The following is a 20,346-nucleotide window of genomic DNA, read 5'->3' on the forward strand; positions in this document are numbered from 1 at the left end:
GTCTCAAAACCCTTAATTCTGCATGTATGTAAAGAGGAACCTTTAAAAAATACTTACAATTTTATTTTATATGTATTTCTTGAAATCACTTAGGTCATTCTCAACTGACAGAAAAATGTCTTAATAAATGTAATCATTGCAGCTGTAAATCTGCCTTGTCTTTCTTAATATGGGGTGTTTTATTCTAAAACTGAATTGAATGAGTTCTTCCAAAACTCCAATTTACGGACAGAAAACTGGCTGCTCATGTAAGAATTAAGGTTAGCTGAATTATGTCGTGGGCTATGACCACTATGTTGACTAACATTGCTTTACTCCATTCAGCATGGAAAGCTGTAGCTTTCTCATAAAAAAATAAATAAAATAAAAAAAGCTTAAATGCTACCAGTAGAGTGTGAGCTAATGCCATTATGTTAATATGGATTTACTCTTAAATATGCAAACATTAGCTTATAAGTTAAAATTAGCTAAAATGCTGCTAGTGGCAGGTGGGCTATCACTATCACGGTGACTTACAACGACACACTCCATTTTTATTTCAAGAAATTAGCCATAAATGCTTATTTAAGCATCTGTTGCTATACAGTATTTTATAAGTATTAATGTAAACATGAAAGATAATTGCGCTTTGAGAAAATAAGTCGTGTGTCTTTAAGGTAGTCTTCACGCCTTCAACGTCACCCATTATTTAAACGTTCAAACACAATCATCCTCTCGGTGACGACATTGAACGCCTCATCAGAACAAACCCAGTTTTCAAAGAAAATTAAGATGGCGCAGCAGTTCGTGAAGGCTCAGATAAAAGGGGACAAAGTGGTGGTCTTTCTGAAGCCGTCATGTCCCTACTGTGTCATGGCTCAGGACGTATTCTCCAAATACCAGTTCAAGCCTGGCCATTTGGAGTGTATTAATATCAGTGGGCGCAGCGACATGGACAGCCTCCAGGACTATTTCCTGGAAACCACCGGAGCCCGATCGGTAAACGCATCTCCTTCTTCATCCTTTTAAATAACGCATGTTGGTTTATTATATATCCTTATAGGATAAGTTTCCCTACGCAACCTCTTTTAACTGTTGTTTATATTATATCCACGAATCATCATGACGAAACGGAACCGCTCGTATTTCTTTTATTATTTATTTAAATTCCAAGTTTATTTTTTAGAACTTATGTGCTAGATGCTATTTTTTCGTTGGAAAAACTTTAATATAATTATCACTATTTTAAATTATTCTTGAGCCGTTTTCTCCAAAAAAAAAAGAAAAAGAAAAAAAAAATCTGCAAGAATAGGGGAAGTACTGAACGTGGTGCACAAAAAGACTTTTATTCTATTTAACGTTGTAATAAAAATCTTATTTTTATGAAAAGGTGTGAATCTGTCATAAATTTACCCGAATGTAAAAGTCCTAATGTCCACACTGAGTGGACTCCACCTAGTGACATGCTTCACCTTTTGGAGGATTCATGTTACATTAGGACTCTTAGGTAAAGCAAAAGCTACGGACGACCGCGTAAAAACCTTATGGATCATCCTAAAATAAAAGGCAGTCACAGCTCAAACAATGTTTAAGCTTCAAATAATTTTGAGAAATGGTTTAGGAACAGTTCTTGTTTCTTGGTTGTATTTTTTCTATGCCACTCCTCTAAGAGATTATAACGTCATTTATTTGTACTGATCTTTACTAAGGGGTGTGGGTAATTGTCACGCTATTCATCCGTTCACCAGTCTTTGTTCTTTCCCACGATGGCTAAAAAATTGCAGGTCCCACGGGTGTTTATTGGTGAGAAGTGTGTGGGAGGAGGAAGTGACGTGCAAGAGCTGGACAAGAGTGGCAAGCTGAAGGGAATGCTGGAATCCATCGGGGCCCTTCAGTGATCTGCTTCCAGGTACCAAACTCTTGCATCTTCCTGCTGCCTTCAGTTCCTATGACTTTTGTCTTGCCAAAATGTAACACTTTTCCCAACTCGATTATGTTTTGTCAGCACTTTTTGTTTAAATTGTGAATGCCTTTATGTATTTATTCTACTATTATGCCAGGTTTTTCACCTGAGTGAAGTTGCCCCCACTGCCTTCTTCAAATCAGACAGAATTGGTGTCAAACGTTTGTGCAGCAAAAATATTTTTGTTTGTGCCGCTATCATTTTAAAGATATTAAGAAATGTTTCCAGAGGTCTTGGAAGGTCAGCTCAGACAAAACTGAAACTTTAATGCCACTAAGCATCAACTGGGTGGTTTAAGATTCTCCCAGAAGCCAAACAACAGGGTTTTTTTTTATCATCTTCTCTGCTGAAGGAACTCTTGAAGCACCAACAAAGAAATGGTTTCGTTCAACCGTAGAACATCTCGCAGTTTCACACTGTTTTCTTCTTGCACACCAAACCAGACCTGGGAAATAAATGTCCAGACTTCTTGGGAAGCCCCATAAGCACCATGTAGGTAAACCTGTCCATTACTGTTCAAAACAGGCCAACAATCAGCAGGATTAACTGGAGGAAATGAAACGCTAACCGTCCACGCAGAGAGCAGCGGCGGCGTGTTCGTTCTAAAACAAGTCTTTATTTAAAGTCAGACACTGTGTTTTCTACAGTCTGTACAGCTCGGGCCCGGCCGGGTTCTCACCGGGTCCCACTTTTGTTTCACAGTCCAGAGTTTCACCTGCCATTTACTGCTTTCGCTCGCGAATTCAGATTTATCCGAGGACTTCTCGTCGGATGCCGAATTTGGCGTCCTTCAGGTGAAACGGACCGATGGCGACACACGGATCTTGGCTACGTTTCTGCACAGCTACTCAAGCTAGTTGCTCCGACTAATGCCACAGACGGCGCGATTAGTTATTGTACATTGATAGTAATCAATGGGATACACAAAGAGCTGTAAAAACTGGTCACTGATGAGTTTCACTTACACACTTCACTTGTAAATAGCAGCGAAAAGTCCGACTGTAAATTAGTGCAGCCACGTCGTCTCTACGTCACGTTTAAGGAAACACCCACAGGTTATAGAGTTTACAAAAAATAATTGCAGCACCATAAATCATAAATCCCGTTATGATTAAAAATAATCTTGCTTAAGAGGAAAGGATAGCAACAAATCAAACAGGATAAAATAAATATCGTTGTAACTCAGAGGCAGCAAGGTTTTTCCTGTATTGATTCATGTTCTTTTCAATTCCACTTCTGAGAAATCCGATACGTTTTATGTCGGTCTAAACGCTCCCAATAAGGACTATTCAATATGTTTCCAATGCACCAAAAACATTGTAAAAAAAAAAAAAAACTAAAGCTAAACAGATTAGACTAATGTAAAAAATATAGTGATTAATGTTTACATTTGGTGCATAAAACACTTTTAACTCACCTTACAGCCTTCACAACGTCTGTTTAAAGGATTTAAATTCAGACTTTTTTTTATTTTATTGTCAGTGCAAGTGAAAAATGCCCTCGTTTAAACCAAGCTGTGATCAAAATATATGAAATTTACCCCCCACTCCCTCCTCTCCTCCCGACGAGATGCTTTAGTGATCGGGCAATAAAATTCGAAATTGCAATTAAATTGGTCCTGCTCGAAAAGCTAATCTGAGCTTCTGATATATTACAGACGGAAACCGGGGCAGTTTTGTAATTTGCTCCTTATCTCGCTCCTCCGCTCCGCTAAGCAGCTGACGGGGCTGTCGGGTGTTTCTGCTCTTAAGAAACGCCGGGTGTGTGCGCGCGAGCGCCGTGACGATTATCAATCCATCAGGACACGGACACACACTGGATCTGTTCACGTCTTGACTCGTCGCAACCACAAAACTTTACTGAGTTTCATCGGGGTTTTATGCGATGGACCAACACAAAATGGTGCGCGAGTTTGAAAAATGATGGCATGAATTTGTATTTGTTACCCCCCCCCCCCCTTTATTCTAATTTGCATAAATAAAAATCTTCAGAAGAAGGACAACTGTTAGTCATTGAAGACTGGCAGAAGAAACTCAAATCATTTTGCAGTCGCAGCTAATGATTGTTTTAGTAGTCAGTTATTCTGATGATTAATCGATTAAAAAAATTGGCATCTTCTGCAGATTTTTACCGAACCGCTTAGGCTTTTTTTATAAAATAACAGGAACACATTTAGTGATGCAAACAAAAATACTTATTTAAATAACAAAATAAACATTTTAGTGCTGAAAATACAATAACAGCCTTCCTAACATCAACATGTGAAAAGTTCATAAAGTGTAGGACTAATCTGCTGATGTATTTTTTGGATTGACTCGTTCATATACGAGTGCAAAAGGTGCTGAATAGGAGATTTTTTAAAATCTATTTATTTATTTTACAGAATTTGAATGGTGTGAAGCTAAAGCCGTAATACTTTAGGAGTTCTGGGTAGAACATATTTACAGTCAAAGAAAGTTTTTTTTATTTTTTTTATTTTTTTATCTTAAATACAAATGTGTTTATTTTCTGTACAGTTTTGGCTTAACTAGAGCTCTGAGTGTGTTGATCTTTCACCATATGGAAGAACAAGCCGTAGCTTGAAGCTACACGGTTTTACCTTGAGGGCGTGAATACAAACACATGCCACACTTTATTAAATAAAATAAAAAATAAAAATAAAAAATCCGTATTGTTTCTGCTTTCCACCACAAAAAGTTTTTCTTTTTTTTTGTTGGTCAGTCACATAAAACACCATTAAAACACACTGAAGGTTTGTGGTTTTAATGTGTCAATGTGTAAAAACTTTAAGGGGTTCGACCACTTTGGCCCCGTGTCCAGACAGAACAGACGTTGCACCAAACGGATCTGCCACTTCCTCATTTTCAGTGTTTTTTTCTTCTTCTTCTTTTTTTTTTTTTCAACCTGAAGTTACATTAGGAACAAGCTTCAAACAATCTGCATATAATTGATGCTGGTTTGTTTTCCGGCGTTTTGTCTTTGAAGCTCGCTGTATTGCCAGTGCTGCCAGTAGAAAATATAATCTATCACAGAGCCTCCGACCAGAGGTCAGACGGTCGTTTTTAAAGTCCTATTGGGTTTTTAAGGATCAGTCGTTTCGTATTGCCCGTGTCGCAACAGTCTGTAGGCAAAGGAGGGAGGAAGAAGCGGAGACTCGTGTATTTATTTATTTTTTTTTGTTGTTGTCTCTCCACTCGTCCTTTCCTGTGTTGTTCCACAAGGTCAAACCTTTGTCTCAGTCAACCATCCTCTCCTTGCTTGGGTCATTCCCTCCCTTGATTCCTTTCCTCCGTCCCACCCCCTTTTCCCTTCCTGCAGGGCAGGGGCCTCCAGGTGCGGTCACATGACCAAGCAGCGGGACTTGCGAAGCTTGCGCCGCCGCTGCTGATACTCGCTGAGCTCCTGCAGGTATCCTCTGGACGGCCAGCGGAGCCGCTCCACCTGCTCGCGCTCCTCCTCTGGAAATAAAAAAAAAAAAAAAAAAAAAAGATGACGACATGAAGAGCAAGAATCACAAATATGTGACTGCAGGCCCACGAAGAAGAATGATATGGAAATGTTTACAATGCTCCTATGTACATTAACAGTAAAATGTTCTTAGTCGAAGCCAAAGAGCATGAAATATCTAATATATGTGTCCCCAGCCAGATTGTGGCCTTAAGTATCCGTCCAGTAGCATATCGAGTCCTGTGTGATTGATGAACACAATAAAACAGTTTCTGCTTTGCAGTGTTGGTGTTATTCAATGCAATTAGGCTGGATTTATCCGCTTTGTTGTCGCCTGGTAAATGCACAACAGCTATAAACTCCACCAATCAGACAAATTATCAGTGGACTTTTATTTGTGTTTGGTTTCATTTAGGGTTCCTACACATTTCCCAGTTACTCATAGAATGTAATTCATTTTTCTTAATGATTTTTTTGGAGAATGAAAACGGCATCTAGTTGGTTTTATTATCCATATATTTCCCAAATTATTAAACAAATCGATTCAGTTTGTTTTGTACGTTATCTTTTTGGCATCCAAACCAAGTCGCATTATCCTTATTCCAGGCTGTATTACAGTTGAGAGTCGTTAAATCTCCAAATTTGTAAATTAATAATAAATTGTATGTTTATTTTGTTTCAGAGCTGAGATTAAAGGATGTTAGAGGCCTTAAAAACTGCAAAATGGACCCTTAACAAATTGAATAACCACAACAATAAATCTAAAAAAGAAACCAAGGTTGATATGTGAAAGGATGGCACTTGGATATAAAAATATTAATTGGATATAATTTAAAATATCTAAAGTTTTCCTATATGTGTTAATGTACTGATAAATGAACACAAAATTGAAACTGAAACGTTTTTCCATCCTCCATGTTTTTTTTTTTTTTTTTTTCATCTTTATGCAAAGTTGCAAAACGACAAAAGCTAATTTCACATACTTTTCAAGACTGTGCAGGAACCCGGTTAAATTACAGTAGAGGTCCAAAACATGAACGTGTTTTACTGAGGCGAGTAAAACACAACGAAGTCGTCGCCTTGAACCTCAACTGATGCAAAACAGCTGGCAGGAAAAGCTTTTCATGTTCCTGTTTCACACAGGAAGGTTATTAATGTCGCTCCGCCTTCCACCTCTATTTACAGTGGAGGGGAAAAATGGATGCCTGTGTATGTAGAAGTTCGGTTTGAGAATCCTCAGCCTCGTCGTCCGAATTCAACTAATTTAAACTTATACTAAATTGAAATGCAAACACACTCTTGTACTGCTGATAAGACATCCTAGAAGAGCAGAGGCCACATTCGCTTCAGAAATGACTCGCAGTGTGAGTCATTTCTGAATTAACCAATAATTAGGAAAATGAGTCATATTTTACTTTTGGTATTAATAATTTTGATTATGTAGATAGACCCGTCTGAACTAAAAAAAAAAAAAAAAGCTTTTATTAAAATGAATCAAAATTTGCCTACATTCATCTCTGAAAATATACCAAAGAACAGAAAAATTCAGGTATCGTTAACTGGTGGATCTATAAATGTTATTTTTCTATATGGTAACCATTTTAAATCCTAATTATTAACATGATCACTATTAAAAACAATTTGCAATATTGTTATTAAAGGCTGACAGGTTCATTTCAGAGGTTAACTGTGTTTGTGCTGAAATGTAAATGACCTTTTAATTAGTGCAACCACGACACATGGGAGCAAATAGCTTTGGGTGATTTATTAACTTTATTGACTCCTCTCTAAATTACATTCATTGATCTATTATCGAAACTGAACATTGTCGTTCTGCTAACATCTCTGAACTTAAACACTTAAAACAGGAAGTGTCTCACACTGATTTATGTCTATTTCAGCAAAAATCCCACTCACAACGTGGTAGCAGCGTGGATGTATTCTGCTGTATTAAAAATTAAGAAAGAAAGAAATCACAGATGCGACTTTTAAGCATCATGAAATATTAGCTTTCCCACTGACCTGACAGCTCCAGGAAGTCGGGTTTATGACTGAAGATCAGGTAGTTGTTGGCGATGAAGTGGAGGAGCCAGATGTACAGCTGCTCCGCGTTGTGGCACTGGCAATTCAAAGCAAACCAACAGAGCATTTTTTCTTTTTTACATTTCACTCTGAAGTCCGTCTCTTTTCAAGCCGCACAGCGGCCTCGGCGGCACCCCACCTTCGCTCTGCGCAGCAGTCGAACCACGCTGATCCCCGTCGACGACAGCTCCCTGCTGGGCATGCTCTGTAGGTAAGCGCACACGCACACCTCGCACAGGTGCTGGAGCCGTTTCACCTGGTACATCTCGGCGCAGACCAGCACTGCCATGGCTTGCAGCACACTGGCTGGACACAGAAAAAAAAAAAAACACACACACACACACAGAAATCTGTCTAACATCCTTTAAAATGAGTCAAAAATGACCTGGTGCGGGTCAGAAAAGACTCACGTAGTCACAAATCTCTCGTTCCTCGATTTCAATGCAGGGCAAATGAGTGAACACGTGTAAGCTGATTCATCTGCCATCACTGACGTCTTCTAAAGCCAGACATGCTCATCAGGAACATTCATATTTAGATTTTATGTCATATAAACAATAGATTTGCATATTTTTCTTTTACGGGTCGTCTCAATCAACGAAATATAAATCGGGACTCTTAATGCTAAACAATTTTTTCTATGAAAGATTACTTGCCAAAAATAGCAGCTTGATAAAGATTTCTGAAATGAACGAGAAACAAATATCTTTCGTTATAACTGGTGATATTTTTATGTTTTACAGACATAAAGCTAGACATGAAACTTATTCTAGCAGATATTTTTAAGCGAAAAGGTGATTTCAGTAAAATGTGGGTTACAGTACCACATTATGTTGCTGTTTTTTGTCTCAAAGCTAATGCAATACAGAAAAATACCATTTTAAATGTTATATTTACCCCTGACACGCATTAACAATCCTAAACTAAGACTCCAAACGTGACTACATCCCAAAGTTTAATTACGTAACACACAAGCTTCGACTACGACGTCCACGACCATCTTCCTGTGTTGTTACATTATATTCTTGAATTCAATTAAGGAAAAAAAAAAGAAACTAATTCAGCTGGATGATGTTAAAATACCCACTCAAACTGTGCCAGTGCAGGCTGATATTTCCTGTTACTCATGTCCAACCCCACGTTCGGCACTGTTTTGCCTCATCATGCTCACACCGCCCGTCTCTCCCTCCTCCTGCACGCGCCTCAGACGTGCTGCTGCTGCACCATCAGCTCAGCAGCAGCAAACACAGAAGGCTTTGTTATGTCTGGCTGCACAATTGCTCAAACGAGCGTTAGGAACGTCTCCTTTCATATGTTCAGACCGTATTCTCTGGGCGAAGCGCCGCGCTAGCCCCGCTGCTTTGATAGCTGCTCCGTTTGTCACTGATACTCGCGGAGTTACCTTGTGCTGACCTTGAGCGCCGGGGGTCTGATGTAATTTAAGGGCTGCTGCAGCTTCAGGAGCTGCTCTTCTTGGTCTCAATGTTCCTGAAGTCATGAGTGGATATAAAGCTGTAGCTCTGCGAAAACAGAGATGCTCGTCCTAAGGGTATTTAAGCCTGATATTAAGGAATAAACGTAGAGTTTTTTTTTTTTTTAATTGCCACTACAATATGAATGTGTTGCAATATCCTGCAGACAAGCAATAATTATAGGAGTCCTCAAAGTTGCAATATTGCTTTTCATAGCATCACTGAAGGAGAGAAACGTTTTCATTTCCAGACACTAGCGCCAAGTGGTGTCATTCTAAAAGCCTTTGTGCTCTACCTAGCTCTTATTACTAGAGATGCACTGAGAAATGGAAAAAATCCAGTAATTGTTTAATACATAAACATTCCCAGGACAGAGCGAATACCAACAACATCTGCATTGTGGAAATGATTAAAGCTGGAAGAACGTTCACAGTTAGCAGCTGTCAGTATCAGTGGAGCCAGAGCAGCTAGTATCTAACAGCATTTCTGTGGATCATCCAGGCTGGGAGAGAGCAAGGCTCACAACAGATAACAATAAGGCTGAGCTGGAGTTTGCACATTTGTTCTGTCTTTTTTTTTTTTTTTTTTATTGATTTCAAACTCAAGCTTTCAGGAAGACAGGAAGTTTAGAAAACATGATTTTCATTGCTGTTTTTCTGTCCCAGTGGAGTGCAGCATAATGACTCTTTTATTATTAATAATGTGATGTGATTAAGATTTTAGTGGGTTTTTTCCTGTGTTTTCGGTGGATAATTGCTTTGAGTCTCCACAACAGGATGGCACTAAAAGTACTAGTGATATTTCTTTCAATGGATTTTTGTCATCACGTTGTAAACTATCTCATCATTTTACATAATTTTCCTTAAATATCAGCATTTCATATGAAGAAAATACATCCATCCTCTTTTTACTAAAGCTTTGTCTTTCTCTTTATCTTAAAACTGTAAAATGATTTTTTTAAATTTTATTTAGCTGGACTGATGGCAGAAATGGCTCTTTGTATGGCAAAGAGAGCAGGAATCTGTTGGATACCTTTTTATTAAAGTACCTAAAGAGAAACTGGGACATTAGCAGCTGTGCACCGATTTACCGTCCAGCTGATTTAATGGTGCAGATGATTGTATGTGAAGACAATAAACCAACCCCAAAAAAAGCTTTGAAAAATGTTTATCTGTCATTTAATAGAGCAACTGTGCAAGACTCTGCTTTGATATTGGATCAACTGAGATTTACAGGTTCTTTTTTTTTTTTTTTACGAAAATTAGACTGCTTTATCAAAATAGTGTCTATTCAGTATATTATTGAAATATTATGACAAATGTCTTAAGAAGTAAATCTCTCCAGTTCAGTTGTAATTTAGAAAAACAAAATGCAGGGAGCTGTGGTGGCGCAGTGTTCAAGGACAACCCACGTATGAAGGCCTCCGTCCTCGACGAGGACGTCACAGGATTGATTCCCGGCCTCATGACCTTTGCCCCATGTCTTCCCCTCTTTCATCACTTACTTTCCCATCTAACTCCTCTCAAATAAAAGCCACTAAGCCTAATAAAAAACCTAAAATCGGCCCTTGAGTGCTCTCAACTTGACAATTTCGGCCTAAATGTAGAAAAGCTTGGACAGCTCTGCTCTAAAGAGACGCTGTGGAAACTGGATCAAGAAGAGCCAGAAGTAGAAATGATCAGTGATGAGTTTAAAATGAAGGCAAAGGAAGCTTAGATATCTTTAGAAGTACATTCTGCTCAGTTGAAGTTAGTGTCATAGAGGTTGTAAGAGAGGTTGTAAATATCACTGCATCTCATTGTCACAACAAGCGATCTATCAGCTGAGTGCTCTCAAAGTGAAATGTGCGACAGTGGAAAACAACATGTGTGGAGCTGTGACTTGGCAGCTGAGGCAGCAATGCCACGGTCCGATTTCAAGCCTCCCCCCTAAATCTAATTGAATTTTAAGCTCAGTGCTGTTTTCCTAGCGTCTCCCGAGACGAACACTGGCAACACGTTGCGCTTTCGCAGATGGATGATAAGACCAGTCGTCTGCGTCTTTGTTTAAGGCTTAGGTTTGTGACTGAGGGCCAGGTGGAAACGCTCATACACGCCTCTGTTGTTTGCCCATTTCTTCGTGGGGCTCATTTCCACTGCACGCGGAGAGACCCCGAGCTCTGCTACGAACTAATCAAGCGTCTATTGACAACTTGCTCACAGGGAGATTCCTCATTATTAGATCCAGCGCTGCATACGGCTGTATAGAAGCTGCAGCAACGTGATCCCACTGTGAAAATTAGGAGCAATCTAACCTTTAATTTGAGAACATTTATTCAGAGAAAATGACACGTTAACAAATAATTGCTCTAGTAAAATCCCTGATTGATAACCATCTCTTATGAGGCATGAATACAAGGTGACAGAGACGCACGTTATTCTTCAAAATGGGAAAGATAAGAGAAGATCTCATAGAAGCAAAGGCAGATGTGAGTTTGTCCTCATCAGTCAGTAAATGCTGTCAAGATATCAGATGATCATCCTGATCTACACGTCTACAATCAGAGAAAGAGTGATGAATGATGAAGCTTTCAGCTGGAACTGTGACAAGCAAGTCCCCTAAAACCAGGGCTACAGCTAACGATTATTATCGATTAATCTATCAGTGATTCAACCGATTAATCGAGAAAAAAAATTGGCACATTCTGCAGATTTTTCATTTAACCACTTAAGCCTTTTTCTACAATATTAGATATACATTAATGATGCAAATCCTTTTTTATAAAGAAAGAAAATAAACATTTCATCGCCTAAATGCAACAACATAACATTCTTTTTAATTACTGGGTTTTTTTAACCTTCTTCTGACTTGGCGATTAATCGATTACTAAATTAGTTGACGATTATTTCAATAATCAATTCATCACGATTAATCGTCTCAGCCATACCTAAAACCCTGAGAAAACACACGGGGTGAATTGAAGAGCAAAGAACAGAAAAGACAATCGAGAACTCTGGAAGGTCTAGAAAAATGGCCCAAAGATGAAAGGTCAGAGATCCTTCTCTCTCTGTGAAATGTGACTAAATGCTGTCCTACTGGTAAAGGTTGGCTACACAAAGTCTTAGCATCAGGGTTGCTAATAACCCTTCTGATTATGTTAAAAAGAGAAAAAAGAATTTAACTTCACCTTTTTTTTATTCCTAAATAAATACGATCAAATTGAGACAGATTTATCACATTGTTTCTCAGTGAAATTATGCAACTAAAATAAAAGATTTGTCTGTGAAGGATGCTCTACTCTACTGTATGTAGTTTTAGGATATTTTCTATTTCAGGACATCTATTTCAGCCCTTATCCAGTCTAAAAGTTAGCTAAATGCAACCCTAGATGCTCTGCAGAACACATTTCCCACGCTGTCATTATTTCTTTGCATCAAGCAGAAACAGTTCCACCTGTGGGTCGGCTGAGTGCAGTAACCTCACCAGGACAGCAGGAGTCAGTGTAGAGGTACTCCAGAAAAGACAGAAAGGTGTCCGAGGAGACGCCGTGGATGGGAACCACTCTGCTCCGGGCCTCGGCGTACTTTCCGCTGAACATGGCCGCCATCACGTCACAGCGGGCCACCAGCACCGCCCGGTGGGCGGGCAGCACGCTTCCTGAATTACACAATAATCGGCAGGGTTTACAGTTTAGTTCCACACAAAGAATCCCTGAAAGGTAAAGAACTGGAGAGAACAAACGATTAGCGCTGATAATAAACGCGTTTTGTTTGTAGCGACACAGGAATAAATGATCACAAAAGGAGTCTAAAGTCATAATGGGCAAATTCACTTCATTAACTGCACTTAGCAGCCAGTGGCGAGTCTCCGACTTACTCAACAGAAACATACTTTTATGAAATACACTTTGACCTCTAAAATTTTAACTTGGCTCAGGGGTGCATGGCTCGGAGAAGCTCGCTGCATTCTTTATGAGATAAATATTGATTATGGGACGCTTTGGGCCCTTTTGCTTGTATTTCTCCATTTAATAGAGACAAGGAGCTTTTTGTGGAGAGGAAACATGACAGAAGTGGGAAAGAGCCTTTCATTTCAACTGTTTTACCTTAATGTGTCTCTTTATGGACGACCTGAGCTAATGATTCACTTCACCCTGCTGTGTGAGACTCTGCCAGCGTTTGTCAGTCAGTGTGTTTCTTAACTGCGCCCACCTTGAACCATGAAGATGACGTCCGAATAAAGAGGGGAATTAAAGAGGTTGACGAGGGTCTGGGGTCCAAGTTGAGCTGCCCGTGCACTCGGCGTGTCCCTGGAGCTCTACACACACACACACACACACACACACACACACACACACACACACACACACACACACACACACACACACACACACACACACACACACACACACCACAGAGAGAAAGGGAGCAGAAAGCCATAAGGAGTTTAGTTAGCATTCCTCTGCTGTGTGTCAGCTTCTTGTTACTAGGAAAAATTGTCATGCTGAGCATCTTTTGTGCCTCCCTCATAGAATACAGATGGCCCCTCCTGCCAGTTTTACTCAGCGCTACAATAAAACACAGTCAAACTGCAGAGCCAAGACCGACGGGACGGCAAGTGGCCGACAGCGAATGAAAATTGGAGAGCAGACGGTCGTCCAGACCACCTATTAATAAAACATTTAAGCTTTTTTTTTTTTTAAGTTTTCTTTATGGCTCTAGTAGCTTGACAGGAAGAAAGGCAGAGAGAGAAAGAGAGAGAAAAAGGAAAGACATGCAGCAAATGGCCTGAGGCCAGGAATTCAACCGGTGACAACTGCAGCAGGGGTTTTTTTTTATCTTAAAGGCTAGATTTTTTTTTTTTTTTTTTTGCCTTTCAGCAAATGGTCTTTTGCTGAAAGGCGATTTGCAGTTAACGAGTAATCTATTACTGAATCAGTTAACAAATATTTCAATAATCGCGATTAATCCAATGAAGCGTTTCAGCCCTGAGGTACAGCAAACTTTAACGTATTTCATTAGAACTGTATATACCAGGGCAACTAGTTGATCATTTTTAACTAGAAAGAAAGAGATGCATGTTTTTCAATTGTTTTTTTGCAGATAAAAATCTGAACCGTGTGTGGCAAGCGTTTGTATTCACCCTCCATGAATCAATATTTCACTGAACCATCTTTCATTATAACAGCTGCAAGTAGTTCATCTCCATCAGCTTTCCACTTCTACAAACTAAAAACTTTTTCTTTTTTTCCGAAATAGCTCAAGTTCAATCACATTGGAGGGAGAGCATCTGTAAACATTATGAATCTTTTAATGTCCTGCTGAAAGGTGATCTTTTGATTTACTTCTGTCCTGTGCCCTTCCTCAGGTTTCTTCTAGTGTCCAATATTTAGTTTCATGCAATCATTTCTAACCAGCGTCCTTGTCTCAGCTCAAGGAAAAACATCCTCACAGGTCAAAACTGTTCACTTTTTCCTCATGTGATCACGTTCTTCCATATGTTCACTGTGTGGCTTTGTGGCAAACATTATCTGGAGCTTTTTACAGATTTCTTTTTCTGTTTTTTTAAAAATGTGAGATTTGTGAGGGCCGGCTACAAATGCACATCATACTTTTCAGATTTGTACAAAATACGGAACATGTTTAGCGCCCTGCAAATGAAACATGGAATATTAAAGGAAAAAAAAAAACTTTTTTGTCAACATTTGAATAGTGCAAAGCGTGTTCACAGCTGAGAGTTATAAAGCATCCTTTTACCACTGCATGACCTTTATCAGTCTGCTGGAGCACAAAGACCTCTCGCTCTCACGCTCCCCTGCTGCAGGGAGATGAGCGCATTATTCCAGGGACGTGGCAACAGAAACCAGGCCTTTCATTTCATAATCAAACCACAGAGAGGCTTGTTTTAAAACTGAATTTCCTGAGCGCGCCGACGACCAGGACGAGGTTTGCAGCAGAGGAAGGAATTGAATCGCGGCCGGACATCGTGGCGCCTCACCACGTCAAATGACCGCTCCTGCCACTCTGCGTCAGCAGCCGCCGCCTCAGGTGGAAGCATCCGGTGTGCCAGAAAGGCCGGTTGGGTCTTCCCCGCGTCACACGTTCTCACTGCCCAGCAAAAACGTTAAAAGTCTGCTGCGTTGTGTCCTCGCGCTTTCTAAATATAGACAACCTAAAACACGACGCGGCCGCCTGCAAACGGCATCCATGCGAGTGCGACTCCCTTCCAGATCCTGCGTTCTGCTTCTTGGAAAACATCTCGTGTTTATGTTGCGCTAATCCCCACAGTGTCTGGGAGGTGATTAGAGGCACTGATTATGTAAATATGATAATCACAGACACATTATTACTGATATGATCCTGCTAATGAAGGCCCTCTTAATCTGCAACTATAAACACATTTTTTTTGTATGCATTCAAAAAAAATTTAATTCAGCTGTTTAACCTCTGTTATGGATTTCATGCATTTCATTTAGATAGCAGTTTTTTTTTCCATTCAGAACACTTTGCTTTGCAAATATTTTTCAGAATGAATCGCAAGCGGGTTACGTTGTTATTAGATGCACAAATATGAGCTTTATGGAAGAGTGTCAGGATCTTGAAAGAAAGGCAGCATCATGATTTTCCTCAGCAGGGACAGGAAACCTGCTCAATATTTATAGAAAGTCAGCAACCTTAAAGATACAGCAAGAACTGCAACAGACTGGGCTGAATCAGGGCTGTCCAGTTCATACACTGGATGCAAATGGACTCTTAAAATGATTAGGGTGAAATTTTTATTCAAAGACTAAATTTTTAAACAAATAAACATTTATAAATCATGTTTTTATGTCCCTGAGCCACGTTGTGATGCTATGCAGAATAGAAAATGTTAGTTATAAAAAAAAAAGTATCGGTTTATTTATTTATTAACCAAGTAGGACAAAAAACATTCAGTAACTTTTTCTCAAAAGCAAACGTTGGCGCATTTTTTAAAATAAAATAGTTTAAATGGAGCAAGTGTTTCGATGACCCATTTTCTGTTGCGGTTGCTGAGAGTAGGCGAAACATATTTTCTATCCAAACAAAATAAAAATAAAAAAAATTCACCCAAAAAAGGCAAAAATGAATCCGGAAGGGTTTGCAAATCTGAATACTTTGTTCTTTTCATTCTTGCTGAGCAGGAAAAGAATACTCACAAAAAATCAAAAAACATTTTAAAATTTTTCATTTTCTTTGTTTGTGGTTTAGATCAAAAGGATTGCTGGGTGAGTGACCTAGTCAAAGTCAGGATTTCAATCCAACTGAGAATCTATAGCAAAACTGGAGAATTGATCGGACTGAGCTTGAAGTATTTTTAGAGGAAACGGCCAAACCCTGCAGTGCAAAAGCTGGTACTCTGTAACACGCAGCTGCGATAACTACAGAGTACTGACTGCATTTTTAATCACTTAGAACATTTTTAACCCCACATATTTCCCTTCAACTTGAGTAAAACAACCCCTTATGCCCCAAACCAATGTAGCATATAACATTTTTTGCCTAAGAAAAAAACCCAGGAAGGGTTCAAGGGTTAGCGAATGTTTTTCTGTGTGCTGTAATGTGACGTTTAGCAGAGCTGACCCTGTCTCTGCTGAGAAGAGATCGTATGCGCTCCATAAGCTGAGCCACGGCGAGCGAATTCTTCAGCTTCTCCTCCAGGGCCTCCTGGAGATGCTCCCACTCCCACGCTCCTGAAAACAAACAAACAAAAAAAAAACATATACATCTACAGTCACACCTTTTGGTTCCACAAGGGTGCGGTTTTGAGAAAAGCACAGACTTCTGTTTGGCGCTGGGCTCTGACCGCCCACATGCTTTCAACACCGAACTCTCCACTCTCTGTTGCAGTCAAAGCTTTTTATAAACTGCACCTTTTTATGTAATCTGCACCCATCAACGATATAAAATATAAGATTTTTTTTTTTCCATCAGGTTACTATTCTACAACAAGAGAGATGAAAATCATTTTTGGTGACGTTCAAAAAAATCTTAACCCAGTTCTCTTCTTCTAGGGCGATAACTTGTTCGTGCTATCGTTATCTTAACTGTAACAACATTGTCCAATCAGCAACAGATTGGCTCATCCCTGCAGCAGCTCATCCCTTAAAATATGTAAATAATTGATGTCGACAAGGCAGGAGAAATATTTTAGATGATGGTGAAATCATTTCAGCCTCATTTCTTCAGCTTCCAACGTAGCTGAGAGTTGCCGTTAGTTACAGGGTCCAGAAACGACAAAAAGAAAAAATAACTGTTTTTTTGTCCTATTCATTAGTCCCATGAAAAAAAAAAACATAATCAACATCTGTGGTTCCATATTTTTCCTATAAAACATAAAAGTAACAAACTGGATGTTTATGATTTGTGTTGCCGTCAAGCCGTCTCCAAATGTTTTACATTCTTTGATCACCGACTCCTTCAGAATACTCTGTGCTATTTTACTCAGCAGATGTTTGCTATAATTTTTTGGTATTTATACCTTAATTTAGAAAATAACCAAGGTTTAAAATCATCATCTACTGACAGACTGACCTTCGGAGAGAAATGTCAGTCCGACTCCAAACATGCTGGAGGGCTTTGAGCAAAAACTAAATCACTTATTTATTTCTTCTATCACATCACAGTTTAAGTTTTTTCCTCATATGATGACGTCACCGCCTGTTCATCTGATCTCCTACGTCCCACAAGCAAATTACTCCTGCAGCTACACTTTAGACAGTAAATCAATAATTTATAGCTCAAAACTGTAGCTGCAAAACACACTGAATCACAGTCATCATCTCACAAAAAATTGCCTAGATGCACTAATTTGGTAGATTACATTTCAAGTGCCGTGCAACTTAATGTGCACACGCGTAATTTATTTTTAATGCTGAAAAATGAGATACGAAGGTTTTATTGACCAGGAGTTTTGGCTCAGTTTCAACCACTATCATATTTGAGATACACAGCAATAATGGCCACAACTTTCAAGCTTTCTTATATGGAGCTTTTCGTCTCCCTCCACCCACCCCCCGCTGTGTGACTTTCAAATAACAAGGAATTTAAACTACATGCCTCAGGAAATCGACGACCTTGTCAAAACGCTCAGTCACTTAAATCTTTGTTCCTGGTTCTGACCATGTTTTGCTAGTTGAGTTTCTTTAGGAAGACGTGCTGCTTTTAAAGTTCATCTTCTTTTATTTTGTTACATAAGTTCTAATTGAACAATTTCTTGACTCTAGATCTGGAAGAAGCCAGAGCTGGATGTGAACTCAGCTTTCCAAAAAAAGAAAAAACTGTGATTGTTCTCAGTTCATGTAAGATTTACTAAAGTAAAGAAATTAATTTTTGAAATAGGTGCAGATTAGTTTGGACAAACTGTCATTTGAAAACTTATTTTTGTATTAACTCATGCTATTATAGTCTAAGATATATATTTTTTGATGATCTGAAACATTTAGGTGTAAATCTATAAGGAGGGGGGGAATACTTTTCCTCCTGTAAACATGGCTGTTTTAACCTAACTGGACCCATAAATCTAACCGTGTCCAGAGACATACACATGCCGATGCACAGAAAATGCACATCCACACAACTGCATCCAAACGACAATTTCAATAATTCAGCTGCTCACTACAAAAAGAGACAGAGTCTCAGAGAGTTAACATCACACACACAAAGTCATGGCCTCTGTGACTGTCCTCACACAGTAAAGTGGCAAAAACCTCACAGCACACAGCTCCCACTGTGGGTGTGATGCTCAAACAGTTTTTCAGTGATGCTGAAAAACTATTTTTTTTTTTTTGTTTTTTTTTTTTTGTGAATTGGGCTGAAGCAGAACAGTTAATTAAGCTGAATTGCCAACACGATATTAATTCTATTTTTCTGCATGCTGCGAAAGAGCATTTTTCTCTCACTGAGCTCAAAATGTTTCTGCAGGCTAAGAAGGCGCCCCGTTCACATTCAATTAGCCGACTCAAGATGACGCATGGCTACGTGCGCTGTATACGATGTCAGCGCGTTCGGACCGTCGGTGTTGAAGGTTAACTGGGATGTTATTCCACATGGCTCAACATGCTGCATCTCTACGCAGGTTTCGTGAAAAGCGTTCACGTTCCACTTAGCGCATCAACCCCCACTTTCTCTTTTCTTTTTTTCCTACTCGCTCCAAACCGAACATCAATACACCTGACGGTATGCTGAGCTGCTCGGCTTGTTGCTAACACGTCTTCTTACACAACCCAAGAAAAAGTAGCACCTTACTCTCTCCTCCTCCGACTCTCTGACTCGCGTTTCATCCTCACATTCTGCCACCTTCATTTTTCACCCTGCACGCTGCTTTCCCTTTTGCACTTTTTTCTTATGAAATCACACACACACACACACACACACACACACACACACACACACACACACGCACACACGCACACGCAGGGCTGTGCACAGTATAGATGTGCACAAAAGCCCACACTGCTCCCAATTTCAGCTGCTGGCTCGCTTATTCTTATTCATATAGTCACTCACAGAGAATCGGGCTCACTCTATAATCTCTCCCCCTCTGCTCAGCCCTCTCCAGCTCAGATGTTGTGTGCACCTTCCTCTTGGGCTTATGTGTCAGAGCATGAGTGCTGCTTTCATACATGTTTATTATTGCGTGCCGTGAATCAGATCCTTCAAAAAAAAAAAAAAAAAGCTTGTTGCGCTGTGCAAACAGGATATTTGCGCGGCGCACGACACCATGGTAAGGTTTTCTCTCCAGAATTTGATAAGCTCCCTTCACACCAGAGTCAGATCGCCCTGTGGTTGCTCATTTTGGAGATCCGAGACTGTTTAAATTATGCTGGATTGCTGCAAATTTTCCAAACCTCAAAGTGAAGACAATCACAACCTTACAGTGCAGCAAGCACTTGGGCCGCAGGCTTTTCCCCCCAGCTTTCCTTATCTTCATACAACAATGTGATGCACAGTTAAGACATCTGCAGTGAGACGTTTCTTCAGAAGCTGCAACACTTTTCTGCAGCTATGGGAGGTTTCAGCACAACCACCGTCAGTTTCAGACTCACCAGCTACATTTCCATTACAAATGTGCGCAAAACTTTGTCAAAATGTTGGAATTTAAGTTTCCATTAAACAAAATCACGCAATAAGTCATTAAGAAACATCCTGCTCCCTCATCCTCCTACCACTTCCTGCCACCTTCTTTGTCTTCTTCGTGTGATGAAATAAAGTGTTTCCATTGCAGTTTTGCAAAATACACCAACTCTGATATAGCAGAAAAACCACCTCATCATAGCGCCAGAGCTTTTTATTGAAATGAGTTACTTCAAAATTGGCACGTTTCAGTTAAGCAAATGTGTTTTTCCATTTCCAATTTGCACAATTTTAAGGTCAGTGGAGAAGCGGCTACTGTCAGCAAGGATAC

General features: G+C 39.6%; 2 protein-coding genes across 3 annotated transcripts in view; one reads left to right on the top strand and one right to left on the bottom strand.

Moving 5' to 3' along the window:
- Positions 1-691: 691 nt before the first annotated feature.
- glrx (glutaredoxin (thioltransferase)) lies at positions 692-5,671 on the top strand. Of its 2 annotated transcripts, none has more exons than XM_088005465.1 (3): positions 692-978; positions 1,764-1,888; positions 5,164-5,671. In XM_088005465.1, exons 1-2 carry the CDS (start codon positions 772-774, stop codon positions 1,875-1,877), a joined length of 321 nt encoding a protein of 106 aa, XP_087861591.1. In that variant the 5' UTR covers positions 692-771; the 3' UTR covers positions 1,878-1,888; positions 5,164-5,671. The 2 variants fall into 2 exon arrangements, with proteins under 2 accessions (XP_087861591.1, XP_014858036.1); XM_015002550.2 differs by having other exon boundaries at positions 695-978; positions 5,261-5,671.
- rhobtb3 (Rho related BTB domain containing 3) overlaps positions 5,096-20,346 on the bottom strand; it is a 33,979-nt gene continuing 18,728 nt past the window's right edge. Inside the window, exons 8-13 of the mRNA XM_088005466.1 lie at positions 16,524-16,633; positions 13,134-13,239; positions 12,406-12,579; positions 7,611-7,777; positions 7,412-7,508; positions 5,096-5,400 (exon numbers count right to left, since the gene is read on the bottom strand). Of these exons, the coding sequence (XP_087861592.1) occupies positions 5,282-5,400; positions 7,412-7,508; positions 7,611-7,777; positions 12,406-12,579; positions 13,134-13,239; positions 16,524-16,633 (773 nt within the window). The 3' untranslated portion in view covers positions 5,096-5,281. The remainder of the gene's footprint in view (positions 5,401-7,411; positions 7,509-7,610; positions 7,778-12,405; positions 12,580-13,133; positions 13,240-16,523; positions 16,634-20,346) is intronic.

The sequence above is a fragment of the Poecilia mexicana genome, unplaced genomic scaffold, assembly GCF_051168715.1.
Source record: "Poecilia mexicana isolate PSO_F unplaced genomic scaffold, ASM5116871v1 scaffold_5, whole genome shotgun sequence".
Classification (NCBI taxonomy): Eukaryota; Metazoa; Chordata; class Actinopteri; order Cyprinodontiformes; family Poeciliidae; genus Poecilia; species Poecilia mexicana.